Genomic DNA, 22,652 nt, shown 5'->3' on the forward strand with positions numbered 1-22,652 from the left:
TTGGATACAGACATGCATTTAATGGTCACATATCAGCTGAACGCTCATCGAGTGGAACCCCTTTCGATTTGTGTAGAGCAGCATGTCACCTGCAGGTGCTGGTAGGGCACATGCATCCCAATCACCCCCTGAATCCCGCAGCCTGGGCATCTGGTGGGCTCGTTCCACATCGAAATGGATGTATTGAGCCGCCTGGGCATATAGGGCGGCCATGATGGCACAGATGCACCTGCGCACCGAGGTCTGTGAGATCCCAGTCAGGTCCCACATGGCGCCTGGAAGGACCGGTTCAGGGTGACCCATCACCTATTGGCCACGGGTGTCCGCCCCCATTCCCCTGCGGTGCCAGGTGTGCTATGATCTGGCAGATATGTCGCACAGTCTGCCTGCTGAGCCGAAGTCTTCGACTGCATGCCCGGCCCAGCAGGTCCTTGAATGACAGGCGCTGCCAGTACACATGAGGGCTCATGCGGTGCCTCCTTGACATCCCCTCCTTCTTGGCCTGTTGGGCAGACGGCTCGCCATCCTGAGCGGCTGGCTTCCCACTATTCCTCTGAGGTACACTCAGATACTGCATGCTCCATTGCTTCTTCCTCCTCCTCAAGCAGCGCCAGCTCGTATAGCCACAGGGCACTCCCCAGGGCTATGACAACCAGCAGGAAGGCCACTATTGCTGGTTGAATTCCAATATCCATTGTCTGCAAGGGGTGAAAGGTCAACGTGTTAGCATGGTACATACCCCTGCGCCCAACCAGGTCCCGGACTGGGTTACATGGTAGCCCTAGTTGGCACAGAGGATTCCACCCCACCATCCACCCTCATGTCCCCTTCCTAATCCTCGCACCCCTGGCCCCATCGATGGCCAGGACCATGGGGGCCTCGGACCCTTGAGCCTGTCCCTTATGCCAGGGGTACCGTCAGCTGGCACTGTCCTTGCCAGCAGTACGCTCCATGGTCCGCGCCCAGACCCCCTGTAGGAGCTACAGTGGGTGTTGTTTCGAGTGGGCGACAGGTGGCGGCCAGCTAGGTGATAGGGTGTATGATGGAGGGTGGGGTAGGGGCCACCCATACGGCCGGTGTTACTCTGCAGAACCAGGGGACAAGGTGGGTGGTATATGGGGTGCGCAGCAAGATGGTTGCTTTGCAGACTCCGGTAATGACGGTCCGTGCCTAGACACTGCCCAGTCCCATGGGGCCTCACATCAGCCACACAGCCCGTTCCCCCATCGCCTCCACCTCCCCCGTTCTTGGCAGGGCCTTGCCCACACCAGTGTCCGACCCGACAGCCCACGGGTGCGCCTCCCTGTGTTTTGTTGCTCTGTTTATCTGGCTCTAAATATGGTCGCCTTCCTTAATCCTAATTATGTTTTGCTCTAGAGTCGCCAGGTATCTTTCGATACCGTCACAAGGTTCAAACCCGAATACTGATCAAAGAACCAATGCACCAGTTAGTTAGTTCAAAGTCAATACTATTTATTTACACACAATCTCTACTCATGCACAAATACCATAAACTAAACTATCGCTCACACTAACGCCTATACTTAACTTCGGGTGCCCACTCAGTCAGAGGAACAATGGCCGTTGTTCGGATCGGAGGCTGTTGGGTGCGAAGGTGTAACAGGAGAACAGCTAAGGTCGTCCCTCTGATGGCGAGCGTTGACCTTGGACTTACTTGCTTCTGGTGCAGCTGGTGGACGGGTCTCTCCGCTTCGAGAGCCAAGTCCGAGAGCAGTTCTCTCTCTCTCGGAGGCTTCTTCTTATATCTGAAGGGGGCTTCGCGCGCTTTTGGGCGGGCTTTGAACTTGGCCCCAATTAATTGGACCGCATCTTGATCATCGGTATCGATCTCGACCAATAAAGGGGTGGGTACCCTGATGGCTGGGCGTGTCTTAGGTGGCCGTTCGCCTTGCTTTGTTTGTGTCTTTTCTGGTGCCAGGGTGTCTGCCTTAGTATCAGTTACTTGAATGTTATTCCTTTGTTCCCGGAGATGGGCCATCAGTATGCTAATTGACCTACAGTTTCAGTCTCGTCTGGTAGTTGCCTTCTCAATACGCATCCAGGCTCTGTGCCTGCCTGCCAGCCATCCCAGATGGCTACAGTTCTACCTCCTCTTCATCAGTCATGACACTAGCGTCACAATTTTTGAAAGCACAACTGAACCGCACTGTCGGGAATGCGACCCATCGGAGGTGGAGAATACCGGGTCGTGCCCATTAATGATATTCAAACGGTGTTTACCATTCCAGACTGCATTAACGCCACTGTCCAGGTAATAGAAAATTGCGATTCGGTGTCAAATCGGCATCCGCCACGATTTTGGTGGTGGAACATATTCTCCACCTAATCGGGTTTCGCGATTTCAGAGTCAGCCAACAGAGAATCCCGCCCCTTATCTGTTTATTCTTTGTTTGTGTGCGCATGTGGCTGGGGTATTTTTCAAAAGGGATAGATTGTTATACTTCCAGAGTACAATTGGGTGTTAACTAGTTCCAACAACTAGTCTGGGAAAAAAAAAAATGTTGTTTTATAAGTGTAGTATCTCTTGTTTTTCTCCCAAAATAAGGTAACGAGTCTGGTTGATTGTAGGTGTCCAAAAAGTGATTTTATTGCTAAATATTCACTTAATACACTTGCATAAGAACTGAATCAAAACTTAGATCAAAATAATACATAAACTTCTCAAGACAGCAAAAAAGCATTAAAACATAAATATAAGAAAAATGTAAAGAAAATACTTTGAAAATAAAAGTGATTCCAACAGATGCTTCAAGAATTCTGGAAGGCTAGAATTTTGCTCAAAGATTAATCATACAATCATATTCTTGGGTAAATCCTTATCTATAGTTTAGTCCCTTACTCATTTTTCATTGGTTCTAACTCTTTTTTGGGTTTTTTAAAAATAAATTTAAAGTACAGAATTATTTTTCTTTCCAATTAAGGGGCTATGGGGATGAAACCCACGCAGACATGGGGAGAATATGCAAACACCACACAGGCAGTGACCCGGGGCGAGATCAAACCTGAGTCCTCAGCGCCGTAGTCAGCAGTGCTAACCACGGTTGTAAGTTAATTAATGTTTGATCTATGTTGATTTTAGTTTATTAGTTACAGTAGAAGTCTTAAATCATTACATTTTTTGTTCTTTAGACCTTTTGGAAGTTGTTGGTCTTGTTTGGGATCGTAACAGCCTCTGAGACAACTCATTTTCTGAGGTACAAAATGAAGTGCAAAATGCCTTGTTTTGAGATGTGTCTGTGTGATTAAATGGATTTCAGTGAATTTATGATCTTCTTGCAATCACAATTACAGGCAAAGCTGAGCTCTTCAAGGCGAGATTAGTCAATAGGTGTTGTGACGGGAGTTGCTGCCATGGGGATGTAAAGCATTTTAGACCATAGAGTGTTTCGGAGTGTTTTGCTGATATGGAGATACAGAGTCAACATTATAAAGCAGAAAATCAGCAAATACCACCCCCCCTCACCCCCCAGGAACTTCCTTGGCTTTTTACCAAAACAACGTTAGATCTCCAAGAAAGAACAAACCAGCAGGAGAAACAAATGGAACATAATTAGTGTCACGGGAGTGTCCCTTTAAGGAAGGTTTTTGTCTTATCACATGGCTTTAGTGATGTCATTTTGTGGATGGAGCTGAGCTGTGGCTGAGGTTTGTTTTACTTTCGCATACAGTTTTGACTGCTGTGGACTACAGACAGAGAAAGTGTCTGAAAGTGTTTAGGCCTGTCTTGCTCTATTTTCATTTTAAATATCAGTTCCAGTGAAAAAAACATTGATTATAACTACCTGCTTTGGTAACTTAAAATATATAGTTTGCTTTCCGGAAGGGTTTAAACCTACTGGTGAGACGGGGTCAGAATCTCAGGGAAAGCCAGTCTTATTCAAGTGAGAATACAGAGTGCTGGGCCACACCTTTGAAAGGGGGTTTTTGGTTTATGGGATTTTGTTTTTGAATTGGAGCAGTTAAGGAGGAATTCATTAAGTGTTATACATAGATTACTGTAGCTGTGGGGTGTCTTTATGTTTGTAATTTATAAAAATTCTTGCTGTGTGTATATATATATGTTAACTCAGTTCTTAGAATAAAGCTGGTTTTGATTAAAGTGTCTAGGGAATCTGTTGAATCACACCTGAAGGGAAGGCTCTTGTGCTCATCCTAGCCAAATTCAACATAAAGGTTGTAGGTCAGGTGGACTTCATAATATACTTTGGCGTTTCTAAATTCTGGCCCATAACATTGGACAGGGCACAAAACAGGCATAGAGATCCTAATGCGGGATTGCCCTATTGCTTACAAAAACATTGTGCTGCATGCAAATTAAACAATTGCAATTCAGTCAGCACGAAGCATGCTGTTGAATGGCTACGTAAATGAGCAGGGGTGCAGAATTACAGAATCATTTTTTAAAAGAAATAATTTTTATTCAAGTTTTTTTAATAATAACTCATTTTCTCCCCGCAATTTAAAACAAATAAGGTGTGTTTCCACACCAAAACAAGAAAAGAACTCTTTCCCCCCAAAATAAATAATAACAAATAGCAATACAAGAAAGAAGAAAATAACATAACAAACCCACCGCCGCAAAAACAACCCCCCAACCATCCCGAAACCCACCCCCCCTGCCCCCCCACCCCAGGTTGCTGCCAAGACCGACCACTCTCTACCCCTTCGCCAGGAAATCGAGAAAGGGCTGCCACCGCCGAAAGAACCCCTGTAGCGACCCCCTCAGGGCAAATTTCATCCTCTCCAACTTGATGAACCCAGCCATGTCGCTGACCCAGGTCTCCAAACTCGGGGGCCGCGTATCGCTCCACTGTAACAGAATCCTGTGCCGGGCTACTAGAGACGCAAAGGCCAGAATGCCAGCCTCTCTCGCCTCCTGCACTCCTGGCTCCGATGCTACCCCAAAGATCGCGAGCCCCCAGCCCGGCCTGACCCTAGACCCAACCACTTCCGACAAAATCCCCGCCACCCCCTTCCAAAACACCTCCAGGGCCGGACATGCCCAAAACATATGGGTGTAGTTTGCCGGGCCACCCGAACACCTCCCACACCTGTCTTCCCCTCCGAAAAACCGGCTCATCCTTGTCCCCATCATGTGAGCCCTGTGCAGCACCTTCAGCTGAATTAGGCTGAGCCGTGCGCAAGAGGAGGAAGAATTCACCCTCTCCAAGGCATCCGACCACGTCCCATCCTCAATCTCTTCCCCTAGCTCTTCCTCCCATTTCAGAATTACAGAATCATGAGAGACTAGCATGACTTAAACTTATCCTGTGCTACTTAAAGACGGTCTGTACATTTTTAACATGAGATGCATTTTATCTGCAACAGGTGCTGGATGTCATCCTCAAGGTGATTTTTACCTGGGATATGTTCAATAATAACAAAATAATGCAACAGGTGTCTCCAAGGTTTTCCGGCATTGCACTGGAGGCCTTGGTGCAGGAGATTGAAAGGAGAGGGAAATGTCATCTACATATAAGGGATCAGGTAGCCCTCCAGAAAAATTTTGAGAAGGCAATGGAATCAAATAGCCACGGTAGTCAATGCCAGGAGTCTAGCCCCGAGGACCAGGACGCAGTGTAATAAAACATTCAATAGCATCACACTAGTGATCAAGCTTAGTAAATTTACCTTCAATGGCCATATCCGACCAACAATGATTAGGTTTGCAAGTTCTTTGAAAATGAATTAGATTTTTACTTTTATAGCTTACCTTTTCACCCAGGTTTGTTGTGTACAGCAAAACTCCACTGCCAGGAAGTAAGGGTAACTTAGCCCCTAGCGGCAAATTCAAAAGTTCTTGTGATCCTGCCCCTACGATTGCTTTACTGCCTATACACTGTCGGTCAAAAAGAATATTTGAGTTGATTTATATATAGGCAAGATATACTTGTGCTTTGGAACTTGAGACACAGTATTACAATTAGTATAGTCAGAGGTGTAACTGTGTTATAGTTTTCTTATGTCTGTTTCACTGTAATTCATAAACAATAATCATGAGCTGCTCAGAGATGCACTCCCACTGTTGTGTTGTGTTATTAACCATTGCCTTTTATATATTTTTTAATATTGCATTGACACAGTGTTATCATACTGAGACATTTGAAAGTGCTTAACACAATGTTACTTTTAGAAACAATTTTTCTGTCCATGGACTATGAAGTGTTTGAGAAACTATTGTTTTGAAATGGAATGACTTGTGCAAGTACAGCTTGCCATTCTAAAACCAGTAACAACATAACTGATAAGTCAATCCGTTTTATGGTGGAGTGTTGGCCAGGACACTCTGGTTACTCTTGGTTCTTCTTCAATAGCACCATGGGTTTGTAATTTCATTATCTGATCTACTAGAACTGGCAGATGCAGCCTCAATTTAACATTTTATCCAAAGAATTACATTTCCAAAAATATAGCCTTTCCTAGCAATGAATTTGTGGAATAATAATGATCACGGATACAAAGGCCTAGGCAGAATAATTTTATTACAAAGCACTTAGATTTTTAAAAAATCTCGCTCTACCGATCTCCTGCTGTCAATTTAGTGACGTTCAGGCTGTGTCAATTGTTACAAATATGAGGTTTATAAGATTTTTATGTTTTCGATCAATAATTGAGCTGTGCCTTTAAGTAGAGAGAAGAAAACAGAAGAGTCAAAGTTTAAAACAGTCTGCTTGTCAGGACACTGTATTCTTAGGCTTTGTGTTTGGGAGAAGGAGAAGCCAGACTCTTTGGCACTACGTAGATGTGAGGAACCATTTTTTAAGAGAATCAGTTCGATTGGTTAACTGGCAAACAATGGGTTGGCCAGGGACTGTGTTCTGCCTGACAACAGTCAGCAACTGGTTCCTGCTAAGTAATTTTTCTGAGAAGCCTTCCAGAAGTGATTAGACCTCAGAAGTGAAGGGAGCTGTTTTCGCCCTCTGCTGTCTGCAGATAGAAGCTGAAGATCTTTTAAGTGCATCAAAACCAGCAGTTTGTTGCTCTTCAGGGACTGAAGTAAAATAACTAATCTATTGTTTTAAAAGCAGTGTGTGTTGAGCATATACTTTGCTGCGAACCAGAAATGATGCTCAGTCTGCAGGGGAGGTAGACAACGTTGTCTGAGAAGATCATATCAAGTCTGGAAGAAAGGAAGTACCGAACCAAAAGCCTGAACGTAAGAAAGACATTGACTGGAAATAATCCTTGTGAATCAAAGATACCTATCCTTTTATTTAATTAACACTTTCTTTCCCTTTCCCCCCACACCTTTTCCCCTTTACATTGTGTGCCTGCGTGTGTATGTGTGCGTCTTTGTGTGTGTAAAACAATGGGGTGAGATAGAAGTTTATTGGACTCAACCAAAGACCTCAGATATTTAAATAAGCCTAATTTCCCTGGTGTTGCGACTCTGAGACAAGTGAGGCTGGAATTGCACTGGGTGTTGTAACACCAGGCAGAATAATTTCCTGCTGTCTGTGTCCATTGTAACAAATATGAAGTTGATAAGATTTTTATGTTTTGAGATTGTGGCTTTAACTTTAGGTAAAATGGAGGAATGAAGATGGCCACGCAACCTGTTCTGAATTCAGCCCAACAACAAGCCTGTGTGGTTTGGTTGTTAATGTGGAGCGCAGGTTTTTCTCCTGGGAAGAATGTGCAAGATTTTCGCTCCTGCAGACAATGGAAAGAACAACAGTGGTGACTGCGGGTAGATGATGCAGAGCGATGCCAACAGTGCGGTTTCAATTCCGTATTCGTGAAGGCCCAGTCTTCTCAACCCTTGCCTGAGGTGTGGTGACCCTCAAGTCAAATCATACCAGTCAGCTCTCTCCCAAAAGGCGAGAGCAGCCTATGGTCTTTGGAGACTATGGCAACTTTCATTTCAGTCTCCAAGTTTCACAGGCTGTTGTTAGGTTTTATGAAGTTATATTTTAAACTGTCTATTTAATTCCAAAATAAAATGGAGTGAGGGGTTCTGAAGGATTGCTAATCAGCATTTCAACCTGAATGCAAAGCCCATGTAATTCTTGCCTCCATGTAGCGGGGCTTTACTGGGAAAGAGCTTACAGGGGTTTTTAAAGTATCACTGAACCAGAGAGAGAGACACTGAAATTAAAAAAAACTGTGGCTGCTGTAAATCTGAAATAACAGAAGATGCTGGATGAACTCAGTAACTGCCAGCATCTGTGGGGAAAGAAACTGAGTTAACTGTTTAAGTCTTCTTCACATCAGTCTACAAGAATCTGAGAAAGAGAGTTAGAAATAAATAAAAGTAGCCAATCCTGCACCTGAAGCAGAGAAAATTCTGTTTTTGTTGTTCACCATACAGAATGTAAGTGGGCGCGCAAGCTAAGGATGAAGATATTGCGTTCATGAGGATTTATAGAAAGAAGATCCGCCTAGCAATGGTTAGAGGAAGAAATCTCCAGCCTAATTCACCCTGAAAGGTAATCCGGGGACTGGAAGTTACCCGTCTAGGAAAGGGAAAAAGGAAGCAGGCCAACAGGTCCAGCGAAAAGCTTTAAGCTGATTCTAGGAGAATAAAGTATCTACTTAAGGGACAAAGTTAAAAAGTATAACCATGGTGGTGCTTTTCTGTTATTTTAAAAGTTAAATGGTGGAAACTTTTCAGTAGTTTATAGTCTAAGAGTCTAAGTTGTAGACTGATTAGTGTTTATATATTGTTGATTTTGGTTTGTTTGTTACAGTAACAGTCTTCAAACATGAACTCGTTTCAAGAGCTGACTTCTGCTGAATTTGGTAGAAATGTTCCTATTTGGCTGACCATCCTAAGGAATCTTTGAAGTTCTGTTATGTTCCTGGTTTGTGGAAATTTTCTGATACTTTTATGTTTATGTTTTCTGGATCAGTTGCGATTCCAGGGACTTGTTCCATGTGATCTAGAAACTTGATCATAGGTCTGACAAACTCACATTTTTCATTCAATGTTAGGCCTGCAAACTCTCAGGACAGCGCCAACTCTGCAATCATGCTATTCTCTCATGGAATCATGTGTAGGTTTGTTACTTCCAATGGCGGCCATGAGCTGAGCAGTCGCATGAAAGGTGGCTCTCACCTGTAAACTTCTTCTTGGACCTTTCTGGCACCAAACTAGCAAAAAGCCAGATCAAAAGACCCCCAATCAATAACCCACCAGATTTGGGATACCGACGAACCATCAGGCAAACCACAAGGCGAGCAAGAGCAGAGAAAGGAAAACCCGAACCTCGGAGCCATGAGACCCACGTGGTGAGACAAATTTGAACATGGCAGACCCAGCAGAGTATTCAAGGCCAAACCAGTCATCGATGGAGTTCATATCGAGTGAACTCCAAAAGCATAGGGAGACGATGAAGGAGGATGTCATTTCAGCAATGAGGTCAGCAATTGAGACCGTGTGGCCCCCATAAGGGGAATGATGGATAAGGTGGAGCAACAATTGGAGGCGCAACAAGCGATGATCCAGGACCTGGAAAAAGCAGCTACCGAAAGCAGGACACGCAGATTGCCTTGTTCGAGGCAGAGATATGGAGGTTGACCGCAACCCAAAAGACGCTGAAGGGAAATGAAGACGACCAGGAGAACAGGTCCAGGCATCTTAATCTCTGGACCTTCAGACTACAAGAGTGTTCAGAAGGTAGGAGTCCAACATAGTTTCTGTTGAAGATGCTCAGTAAACTGGTTGGGGAGGAGAGCTTCACCAAACACCCAGAAGTAGATTGGGCCTCCAAGTCGATCTGCCGAAAATCAAAATCTTGGGAACCACTGCGGGCAATCACCACAAAGGCGCACAGGTACAAGTACAAGGAGCAGGTACCGAATTGGGCGAGGAGCCATGTGGTCGTGTAAGTGGGAAGGACACACCATCCGGATTTATTAGGACATTGGGCCAACCTAGCCAAACACAGTGAGAGTTCATTGGGGCCAAAGCTGCACTCTATAGAAACAAGGTGAGTCTTCACCCATCTAAAACGCCTGAGAGCTGACATTATATTCCCCAGGAGATTCACCTTAGAGCGAGGGACCAAACGAGGGTGAGGAAAGGCTGGGGGGGGACAGGCATATCAGGCATGCTTTGACACAAGGGCAAGGGGGGGTAGCAATACTGTTCAATAAAAGGGTAGATGTCACAGCGACAAACATGGTGGCAGGCCTAGGGAGACGGTACATAATGGTTCGTGGGGTCCCAGAACCTGCACTGGTGCTATTAGTAGACGTATTAGTAAAAGTTGTTTCCAAACTGAGACAACAGCGAGTTCATCAAAAAGACCAGGGCAAAAATTCCTGAGTTCGGCTTCCACCAGCTGATCGTAGTAGGCGACTTTAACTGCATACCAGACCAAAAGGCAGATGGTCCTGGCGAAAGAATTGACCATCTTCATGGAACATATGGAGGGAACCCGTGGAGGTTCAACCACCTGAGGGAGAAGTTGTTGTCTTTTTTCTCCCACATCCATAAAACCTACTCCCAGATAGGCATTTTTGTGGTAGGAAAGTCGGTGCTTCCAGGGGTAGTAAGGGTGGAATAGTCCGCAAATAGTAATTGTGGACCACGCACCAACCCCCCCCCCCCCCCCCCCCCCAATGGAGGCTGGAGCACAGCCCTCCGCGTCTAAAATGCTTTTTATGAAGGATGACATGACCTTTCGACAGATATGCAAGCTGCAACTGAAATGGAGATCTCACACCCTCACATTCTGGGAGACACTGAAGGCAGTGGTCAGGGAAGAGATAATAATGAATAGGGCTCATACAGACATGGGGGAAAAAGGTGGCCAAGCGGCGGCTGATCGACTCCATTCTGGAGGTAATAGGCAGTACCCCATGACCCGGAACCTACTAGCGGAGAGGAAAATAAAACTACAAAATGGAATTCAACTTGCTCTCCACTGGGAAACCAGTGAGCCAACTCTGCCAGTCATGGGGAACTTTTTATAAATAGGGGGCCAAGGCTAGCCGCATTCCGGCACACCAGCGAGGGAAACAGGCAACCAAACAAGAGGTAGCACAGATCAGGAATGAGAAGGAACAGATGCTCATGACCCTAGAGGAGATCAACGGAGCCTTTGTGGCCTTCTACCGGAGACTGTAAACCTCCGAGCCCGCTGAGGGGGACTCGGAGAAAAGTAGTTCCTGAACGGTCTGTACTTATCAGCCATGGAGGAGGAAAAGGGGCAGGGATTGGCCAAGACAGAACGGGATGCAAGGTATAAGCATACGCTGAGTATTGGAAAACGATGACTGCATGATTAACCAATGAGGTTCGAAAATTGGGTCATTCTGCCTTTTGTGATTTTGGACCGGATCTGTCAATAGAGAACAAGGGCATGAACCTTGCCTCGTATACACGTGCAAGGGGGGAAAACATGCAACTTCTGGATCATTTCTTTAGCGTGACCCATGAGAAGAACCTTGCAGATGCAACACCATGAGTTGGGACTCAGTGGCAAAGACCCTACAGAAGAAAGAATCTGGCCAGTTCTTGTATGGGGTAATATCTATTTAAATCTCCAAAGCTGAGAGTATTGGGATAGTTGTAATCATTAGCAAAGCATAAGAATTGCATGCATAGTGTATTTAATTAAAATTTATATAATAAAAGCATGTTGAATCAGAAGTTAGTGTAGAGCGTTTGTATGATACGCAAATTGTTTAACCTCTTGTAAAAGTAAAGAGACCAATACAGTCAATAACCTCATGGTTGAAACTGCTGTTCAGCGCTCCCATGGTGAGCGTAGACACCACCAGCTCAGGCTATTTCCGGCTGCACAGACACCATTGCCCCCGCTGCTGTTCGCTCTGGCAATCGAACTGTTGGCTATCACGCTAGAGCATTCAGAAAGGAGACAGAGTGCACAGAGTCCCTGTCTTTGCAGATAGCCTGCTCCTCTACGTCTTGAACTCCCTAACCAGCATGGGTAAGATAATGGACTCCTGAGGGAGTTCAGAGCTTTCATGGGATATAAACTCAACCTGAGCAAGAGCAAAATCTTCCCAGTGAACCCCCAGGGGAGAGGAACAGAGCTGGAAATGCTGCCTTTCAATCTGCCAAAACCCAAGTTCAGATCTCTGGGGATCCAGAGAGCCCACAACTGGACCCGGCTCCATAAGTGGAACCTGCCGAATTGGTGGAGGAGAAGAGGGATCTGCAGAGGTGGGACTCACTCCTGCTCTCTCGGACGGAGAGAGTGCAGTCAATAAAAATGAACATATTACCAAGGTTCCTCTTCTGCATTCTGTAATGGTTGTGGGAGTGGTAATATGGATTGCATACTTCTGTGGAGCCCTGGAATTGTTCCTGCTTCTGTGCTGTTATTGCTGTATGTGAGCTTCTATCTGCAGCTCCAGCAACATTCTGACGTCTTGATGAATCTTCATTTTCTGCTTATAGAATCATCAAATCCCTGCAGTGCAGAAGGAGGCCATTCAGCCCATCGTGTCTGCACCAATCCTCTGAAAGAGCACCCTACCTAGGCCCACTTCCCCGCCCCATCCCCATAACGCCACCTAATCTTTGGATATTAAGGGGCAATGTAGCATGGCCAATGTACCTAACTGCAAATCTTTGGACTGTGGGAGGAAACCGGAGCACCTGGAGAAAACTCGCGCAGACACAAGGATAACGTGCAAACTCCACACAATCACCTGAGGCCGCAATCGAACCTGGGTCCCTGGCGCTGTGAGGCGGCATTTCTTTTTTAAAAAATAAATGTTTTTTATTGGATTTTTGAAGAGTATATTTTGCCGTTATGTACACAGGATATAATATATCTATATGTAAGTAGGTATCCGTTTGTTCCGGCGAGGCACTTCTGGAGGGCAATCCTTAAGTGGGTCTGGTGCCGGTGTTGCCCCTCGCTTCTCCCGGTCGGATTTCGCTGCCGTTGTGCATGCTGCCGCTTCAACCGGCCCTCCCGTCCTCTGACTGTATTCTCCTTTTTCTCTGTTCCTGTGGATGTCAGGTCGGTTAACGTTTCCCTGCCTTCCCCCCCCCCCCGACCCCAACCTACCTCCCTGGCTCTCCTCTATTGTTCCCTGTCTCTTCCCCCCCCCCCCCCCCCCCCCCCTGTGGTTCGCCTTTCCTGTCCCCGCCCACCCCGTGGGGTTAATCTTTCCTTCCTCTTAGACTGCCCACCTCCACAGAAATAGATCTGGCTGGTCTGAAACCCCGAAGATCGCCACTTTCGGGCATGGCGTGAGGCGGCATTTCTGACCACTGTGCCACCGCAACGCTCTTTTGTCCTTCCTTCAAGGATCACTTTTCTTGCCAGGCCTGTACCTTCTTTTGAAGGTTCACTGGGGTCTTTTACTCACTGCCACCATGTTCCATATGTTGTCAGGGTTTAGAGGATTGTTTCTTCTTTCAAAACATGCTGCTTGAGATTGTTTTTCCTCAAAGCCATTATCTCTTTATTTAAAGCATGTATTTACACATTTAAATCTTTACGTGAGGTTGGAGGTTCTTCTCCTTCCAGTCATGTAATCTGACAATTATTACACCAGCATCACGTATGATGCTGTTAACCCTTTACAGATATCTTCAAGGCTCAGATCTCAAGCAATGTTTTCTATTGACAGATGCAGTACATAGAGTTCTGTGCCTGTGGTCGAATCACTGGAATTAATGTAACATTAACTGTAGGGTGAATTTGAAGAGGTAACCATCAGATAGCCTCACAAAGTTAGCCTCACAAAGGTGTCCCAAAATAGTAAGAACTACCTCAAACGCTAAAACTAATTACTTGGCAACTGCAGCTCCAACGGCCCTGAGAAAAAAACAGAATGAAAGCGCCTCTGTTGAATGTTTGAAGTGATGATTTCAAAGCATTGCCAGCCACAATAATTCACAAAAATTTCAACAAGCTGGTGAGATCAATGTAATCCACAGCCTCTTAATAATAATCTTTATTATCACAAGTAGGCGTAAATTAACATTGCAATGAAGTTACTGTGAAAAGCCCCTAGTCGCCACATTCCGGTGTCTGTTTGGGTACACAGAGGGAGAATTTAGTATATCCAATTCACCTGACAATACATTTTTCAGGACATGTGGGAGGAAACCGGAGCACCCGGAGGAAACCCACGCAGACATAGGGAGAACGTACAGACTCCACACAGACAGTGACCCAAGCCGGGAATCGAACCCGAGACCCTGGAGCTGTGAAACAATAGTGCTACCCACTGTGCTACCATGCTGCCCACTCTTAAAGTGGGAAGTGCAGAATATGCATTAATGCATGAAGCAAAAAAAGGGGTAGGATCTTGGAACAACATGATGATTTAATTGTTTCTATTTGAAACATGAGAGTGAAAGGTTATCAGTGGGAGGTGAAAATTTGTAGTTGAAGTTACAATCAGATCAGCCATGATCTTATTGAATGGTACAGTTGGCTCAAAGGGTCGAGTAGCCTACCCCTGCTCCTAATTCGTATGTTTATATTTGTTGGAAAAAATGCCAACTTTTTATTAACTTTAAGGACACCCTTGGCAAGAGCACCGTCAATTCCAGCCCCACGTGCCTTGGAGACACAACACGTGAATGAGCTTACACAAGTGAATTTGTTTAAAAATTTCCAAAACCGTTGGCCCTTGGTGGCCCAATAATTAGTCACCATATTTGTAAGTTGAAACACAATTACTATTAATGTATAACAAAATTAATGGTGAAATACACAGAAGATATAATTCCTACTGTAACTTGCCTCCCCACTCTCTACACACACGACAGATAAACATGGGGGGGGGGGGGGTTATGTAAATCAAGAGAAAAGTGTATTTGCTTCAGATGATGGGTCCTGACAGGCTTTCTCCACAGTAAGCTTGGAAATCACAATCCTGATTTACTGCCTGTACTCACAATATTCCTGGTGTGACAGAGTCCCTGTTTCATCAGGTTTTGCTCTCAGTTCATTGCCTGCCTTCAGACCCTGTTTTCAGGAATTCAACACCAACAGGTTTATTGGAGAGAGAGAGAGAGTGTGTGTGTTAACTGGATCCTTTATGGAGAGGTTTAGCAGCAGCTTTCTGGAGAGGATTTTTTACCCTCTGTTGCCAGAACCAAAGGTGAAACTAAAAATGGAACCTCCTCATGGCTCTGAAAAGCATTCCAGAGGGATAATATCCAATCACACCTGTTACCAGGCAGAGCACAACCTTTTGGGCCAATTAATTGGCCACCAGCCACATCAATCAAATCAAATCATCACTGAGACCAGCCAATCTCCAATCACCACTCTAAAACAGCTAGCACAAGTGGATGGCACTGTGGCTTCACAGCGCCAGGTTCGATTTCCCGCTGGCTCACTGTCTGTGCGGAGTCTGCACGTTCTCCCCGTGTCTGCGTGGGTTTCCTCCGGGTGCCGGATTCGGTTTCCTCCCACAGTCCAAAGACGTGCAGGTTAGGTGGATTGGCCATGCTAAATTGCCCTTAGTGGCAAAAAAGGTTAGGAGGGGTTATTGGGTTACGGGGATAGGGTGGAAGTGAGGGCTTAATGTGGGTCAATGCAAACTCGATGGGCCAAATGGCCTCCTTCTGCACTGTATGTTCTATCCTTCTGGATCCTGTTGTTTGAATTAAAGGCATAGGCCATCCTTTCTTCTGTTTGAATTAGAATGACAGGCTGCCTTAGAGATGCAAGTCCATAAATCATCCATGGATCAAAAATGTAACAGCAAGAATAAAAGAAAGCGGAAAACAAGGGAATAAACAAATAGGAACAGGAAGTACCTTTACACAATTTACTTATTCAATAATTGTAATTTGGCTGATTCAATTAAATTATTCAATGCTGCATACAAGTTATTTGTTTTGAAATCATATTTGGCTGATTCCCTGTTGTAGGATCTCTGCATCTATTTGTATACCTGTAACACCGTACCATATACCAAACAACAGAGATTCAAGACTGGCTCCTTGGGTTAAAAGCAATTTGCAACTTTTATTTTGTCAGCTAGTAGTGTCTATTGGTAATCTTCAATTTTCAAGTACAAAATTTAGGAAGTTCGACTAGCCCTGCAGCAAGCTAATCAGAATGATTGTCTTTCGCAAATACAGATTGTTGAATTCAAAATACAATAACAGCTCAAAGTAATTTCTTCAAATCAAGATACACAGTACAAAAAGACTGTGCAGTTTAAAATAGAATAAAATAGCAGTTTTGCAAAGCAAGCAGATAAAATAGGTTTCAGAGATAGGCTGAATTGATTCTAGAATGGTTTTCCCATCCCGATACCTGAACTTTTAAGGAGATTACTATCTTTAAAGTTTCGTCCTTTTTACAGCTGTGCTTGGTTTTAACTAATCTATAATTCATTTCATTCAACCGAAGTGTCTGTCCGTCAAATGAAGAGATAAAAGATTTCTGTATTTTTCCACTCGAAGAAAACCTTTCCCACCAAAGATTCTTATTATGGGGTAACCTTTGTTACCATGGACACAGAACTGGATCTTAGCCCAGCTCCCTAACACAGAGTCTTTCTGCCAGTTTGTCCTTGCAAATCCTAGCATTCTGCTTATCTGATCAATTCACAAGCAGTCAGCCTTTTCTTACTGTTATGGTTAATATATATTGATTTAAAATTTTAGTTAATATGATTTATTTAAATAATTTATTTCTTTTTCCCTTTTTACCTATGATAAAAGGTTGGTTTTTGTCACTCCCTTATCTATTCCAGTGAATTATAATTCTCATATTATTTTATAATTGCAAGAATATAAGAACATAAGAAATAATAACAGTGGACCACACAGTCCATTGAACCTGCTCCAATCAATACGATCATGGTTGATCTTGGGCTTCAACTTCATGTTCCTGCACAGTGCTGAATTCCCTGATTCTCCCTGAATTCCCAAAGACCAAAAATATGTCTATTGCAGCCTTAAATGTGTTCAACAATGGAGCATCCACAATCCTTTAGGGTAGAGAATACCAAAGATTCACAATCCTTTAAGTGAAGAAATTTATCCTCATCTCAATCCTGATTGATTAGCCCCTTATCCTGAGACCATGCCCATGTTTTAGATTCCCCAACTAACAGAAACAATTTCTCACAGTCCACTCTATCTGGATCCTTCAGAATTCTGTACATTACAATAAGTTTGCCTCTCATTCTTCCAAAAACCAGAGAATAGAGGTCCAATTTACTCAGCCTCTCATTTAGGATAATCCCTTCATCCCAGTCAGCAACCTATTGAACTTTTGTTGCACTGCCGCCAATGCAAGTATATCCTTCCTTAAATGTGGAGACCAAAACTTCACTGTCATCCAGATGTGGTTTCACCAAAGCCAGGTACAACTGTAGCAAAATGTCTTTATTGTACTCCAATCATCTTGCAGTAAAGGCCTATGTGCCATTTGTCTTCTTAATGTACCTGCTTGCCAACTTTGTGTTCCTTGGATCAGCACACCTAAGTCTCTTTAAACATCAACACTTATAAGTTTGCACCTTTCAAAAAATATTGTTTTTTTATTCATATGACCAAAATGAATAACTTTACACTTTCCTATATCATACTCCCATCTGCCACCTTGGTGCTCACTCACCTTGAAGCCTCTCTCTGTCCTCCCCACAGCTTACCATTCCACCTAGCTTGGGATCACCACCAAACTTGGATACATTTATGTCCTCTGTCTCTTCATCTAACTGGTTTCCCCTTTATCTATCCTACTAATTACATGTTCAAAAAACTGTTAATAAATTTGTGAAACAGTATTTTCCTTTAAAATCATCATGGTTCCAATCATAGAATGCCTTTATAAGTGCATTGAGATTTCTTAAATAATAGATTCAAGCATTTCCCAACAACTGATGTTAGGCTGACTAGTCTGTAGTTCAGTTTCCCCGATTTTTCAAATTTGGACACAGAAACAGGCCATAGAGTACAACCAGTCTATGTTACCGGTTACATATGCAATAATCTTAATTTCTACATGAGCAATGCTGCCCTTATCTTTTTATTAGATGTTTCCTTCAACACTAGCTCTGCGAATATATTCCACAGCCTCACAACCCTTTCTGTGAATACAACTTTCTCTTCTTTTTGCCCTCGATCTCTTGTATTTTGTGAAATCCATGTTCTATTACTAGACCCCCACATCCACTGGAATCAATCTCTTCCATCTCTTCATAATTCTGAAGTCCTCTATCATTTCACTACAAAAGTTCATTCCCAATTTAATTAAGAAAACTATTTATTCAGTGAGTTTAGGTTAAACTTTAATATGTTCATCTTGCAACTCTGAAAGATTTTGCAACAAAGCCTCTCACAGCTTGTTGGAAATTATTTATTTTTTCCTGACAAGCCAGCCATTTAATTAATGTATCATAAACAATAACTATCTAAATGTGGGGGTTTGACATTTCTTCTCGCAAGCTTGTGCTTTCCACCCACTTTGTATAGATTCATTATTACATCTCCATTTTTATGTTGTACTTCTTGCTCTCATGCCCAGTATTCCATTTTATGACCTTGTCCATCAGAAGTGCTGCTCGCAATGTGTTGTAAGCTTGAATCACCAAATCATGTACTCGTCCACCTTCTCCCACTTTACCCATTCACTGCATAATTATTTAAGAAAAATGCACCACCTCATGTTAACAGCTGTTGAATTCCATTTGCCCTTTTGTGACCCATTCTTCCACCTTATCAATGTCCCCATACGTGTTGGTTCCATTGGTCTTCAGAATGACTTACTGTTGCTGCCTGACGGTCAGTGCCATCCCTTTTGCCCCCAAAATCAAAGGGCCGCACCACCTCAAGATGGGTTGACAGCAGCCGAGGCTGAAGGGCCGCCTCAGCAATGCGTTGCCAACTTTTCAGCGCAAAGAAAATATTCACCTGAGGAAAGAGCTGCGCTCCGAAAGCTAGTGATTCGAAACAAACCCGCGGGACTTTAACCTGGTGCTGTAAAACTTCTTACTGTGCCCACCCCAGTCCAACGCCCGCATCACCACATCGAAGAAAAGGAGCATGGATTGGTTTCTCGGTGCTGGGACCATTCCACCGGCCTCTTGCGGCACTGCAGTGGGCCTGGTTAACAGCTCCAATCTCCCGTCATTAAGCAGAGAGACATCGACATATCCCCCCCGCCCCGCCCCCGCCCCCGCGTTTAGCTCCCCTCCCGGCGTCGAGTGGTCCATCTGTCCCAATGGGCGTCAAAGGCGGGTGGAAGGCAACCCTCCCTCGAATAACTTCCCCAGAGTCAATACTCACGTCTCTCTCCTCGGCCGTGCGGAGGGCCGCATCCTTGGAGTAGGAGGACAGGTAGGCCTTCATGGCGGCGGGGGTGCGACGTGGCGCACCAACGGTTTGAGCGGGAGGACAGGGTTGGCAGGGAGGCGCTCGGCCTTCCTCGCATTCACTCGGAAAGTCTTTGGGCTGGGTTTGTGCGGCCCGCGTGCATCAGGCGTCCGTCTGCCCGTGCTCGAGGCGAGGCGTTCCCGCTGCAGTCGGCGCTTCTCGGTAAACTCAGGAGGACTCAGGCGTGCCCACCGGCACTGGCCATATCCAATAATTAATAATTGAACAAACAGCGACCGACCCGGCGTTTGCCCCGTCACCATGGAGACGGCAGCCGAGCAAAAATATCGCGAGGCCTTGGCGCCCTCGGTAAACAATTCCTTAGCAACGAAAGTCAAAAGGTAAAAAGAGAAAGGCTTTGATTTTCTATATTGGGAGGGAGGGGTTCACAACCACCAGCCGTGTCTAAAGTGCCTCGCGGACAGTTTTTGAGGCGCAATCGCCTTTGTGATGTGGGAAACCAAATTGCCCTCAGCAAAAAAAAACCCCGGCAAACATGCCACGATGACCAGATAATCTGTTTTTGTGAAGTTGACTGTGGCATAAATGTTGGCAAATTCCCCCACCCCCACATCTTTCAGATCCACCCGAGTGGGCTGTTGGGACCAGTGCCGGCCCTAGTGTTGCTGGGGCCCCGGGCAAGCTGAACTTCGGCGCCCTTACAAGTATAATTTTTTTAAATTTTCACAAGGAGAAAAACTGAAAATGTAGAATAAAGAGTTTATTACAATATTACAAAATCGAGGCATTCAAATCTGCACAGAATCTGAACAAACTGAGAAGCATACTATATTCCGTAAGTTCACGATGATAAAAACTGTAGCTGGAACGAATTTGCTCCTAATAAAAAGTATGAACAAATGAACAGATAGAACATAGAACATAGAACAGTACAGCACAGAACAAGCCCTTCGGCCCTCGATGTTGTGCCGAGCAATGATCACCCCACTCAAACCCACGCATCCACCCCATACCCGTAACCCAACAACCCCCCCCCCCCCCCCCCCCACCCCCAACCTTACCTTTTAGGACACTACGGGCAATTTAGCATGGCCAATCCACCTAACCCGCACATCTTTGGACTGTGGGAGGAAACCGGAGAACCGGGAGGAAACCCACGCACACACGGAGAGGACGTGCAGACTCCGCACAGACAGTGACGCTGGAAAACATTTATTATCCTACCTAAAACATTTTTTTTCTAGCCTTTAGATCTGCAAATCTTTTCATGGCACTTTCTATATCTATCTTCTTTACAAGATCATTTTCTATTGACAAAATTGCCAAAGAATTTAATCTGTCTTGAGTCATGGACGACCGTAAGTATGTCTTTGTAAGCTTCAGTTTACTAAAGCTTCTCTCTCCGGTGGCCACAGTAATAGGTATTGTAAGCATTATTCTTAATGCAACCCACAGATTTGGCATGACAGCCTGTAACTTATTAATGTTTATGAACCTAACGGCTTCTATTGGAAGCTTTACATCTTCAGGAAATAATTCTTTTGCAATATCCAGTTCAGTCAAGAGATCACATCCATTAATATCACTATTTTCTTGGTACTTTAACTTATCCTCCAAACCTTGACATGCTATTTTGAGTTTACTTTTATCTGGCAGATCTTTTAGGTTATTTAAAAATCCCCATGTGTTATTGAAACTTTGTAACTGTTCAAATCTCTCTGATAAAGAATTAATAGCTCTGTCGAGTATTACATTGAACACATGATTATGAAATCTTTTTTCTGGGTCACCTGCATTTGGAACCTCGTCAATGCACTCATATTCAAACAGCTTCCTTTTTCTGCTTATTCTTTTACTTCTGAAAATGGGCTCTACATCTAATTCTGTAGCTAATTCTTTTGCTGACTCTAGTGCTTTTTCATATCCATTTGCACGATAATCAATTAAGTAATCAGTGACATTATTCATTAATGAAACTGCGGTAGACATTTCCACAGATGTGTTCTGCATAGTTTTACTGACAACATTTACTCTGCCTAAGACATCATACCAGACATACAGCATCACTAGAAAACTGTAATCTTCTATTTGTGTTACAAGAGTCTCTGCTTCATGTCGCATTGCAGGATCAGAAGCAGGCATTTCTGAAAGTTCATAAAGAGCTTCTCGGATTCCTATAATTTCATATTTAATGGCATTGACACATTCTAATCTGCACTCCCATCTAGTCTCGCATAAAGGTTTTGCAGTGAGGCATTTAACATGTTTTTTCAGTGCATGCCATCGGCAAGGAGAGGCAGAAAACAAAATATATATGCTCTGGACAGTACCAAAAATGAAGTGGATTCCCGGCAACTTGTTGCCCTGTCACCAACCACTAAGTTTAGGCTATGACATCCACATGGCATATAAAACGCCTGTGGATTTTCTTTCATGATCCGTGCCTGAACCCCTTTATTCTTTCCTTTCATATTTGAACCATTATCATAGCCCTGACCTCTGCAGTTATGTAAGTCTAGCTCGCTCGCTCTCAGAAAATCAAGTATACTTTCATATAATCCTTTGCCTGTAGTATCTATAACTGGTTTATAGTTAACAAAATGTTCCTTTATTGAAATGTCTTCTACATCTAAAAATCGTATTGTAAATGAAAGCTGCTCCACATGACTTATATCTGGCGTACAGTCTAAGATAAGACTAAAATATTTGGCTTCTTTAGCTCGGTTTAATATATTTTCCTGAACAGCATTTCCCAACAAATTGATTATTTCATTCTGAACATTTTTTCCGCAATAGTGAATGTGAGTTTCTTTAGACACAACCCGACGTAAATGTTCACTCATTGTCAGATCATATTTTCCAAGTAGCTCGACAAGACCTAAAAAATTCCCATTGTGCGGTGTAAATAATGTGTCTGAAGTTCCTCTGAAAGCCAAATTATGTTCAGCTAAATACAGAGTGATGCTCATTAAACGTTCCAAAACTTTACACCAATGCTCTCGTTCTTTTCCCACTCGTGACTGCATCCCCTTATCAATAGATTTATTAGTCTGCAATCGCAGTGATGTTTCAAACCACTTCTTAAGACATTCCAGATGATGTACAGCATTTTCATGTGACTGCAAATATTCATGAACATGCTTCCAGTCATTAATTCCAGATTTTCCTAACAATGACTTATTTGAGAAGCCAAAAATTTTGCAACAAAAGCAATAAATTTTATTGGTGCTCTCTGAATAAATAAGCCACCTTCTAAGAAAATTCTCACCGTTGTTTATTTTCCTATACATCATGGTCACAGAGAAACTACGTTTATTTGCATCTTTTGGAAAATTGTACTCTTTATTAATAGGATGCGGCCCATTCATAATGATGTGATCACTTTCAG

At 43.9% G+C, this 22,652-nt stretch overlaps 1 protein-coding gene across 1 annotated transcript in view; it reads right to left on the reverse strand.

Annotated features, from left to right (window-relative positions):
* Positions 1–19,716, reverse strand: part of LOC119951471 — a 212,420-nt gene extending 192,704 nt beyond the window's left edge. The window contains exons 1-2 of the mRNA XM_038774682.1: positions 19,217–19,716; positions 5,735–5,860 (exon numbers count right to left, since the gene is read on the reverse strand). Of these exons, the coding sequence (XP_038630610.1) occupies positions 5,735–5,860; positions 19,217–19,279 (189 nt within the window). The 5' untranslated portion in view covers positions 19,280–19,716. The remainder of the gene's footprint in view (positions 1–5,734; positions 5,861–19,216) is intronic.
* Between the last annotated feature and the right edge of the window lie 2,936 nt (positions 19,717–22,652).

This window comes from Scyliorhinus canicula, chromosome 17, assembly GCF_902713615.1.
Source record: "Scyliorhinus canicula chromosome 17, sScyCan1.1, whole genome shotgun sequence".
In the NCBI taxonomy this organism is placed as follows: Eukaryota; Metazoa; Chordata; class Chondrichthyes; order Carcharhiniformes; family Scyliorhinidae; genus Scyliorhinus; species Scyliorhinus canicula.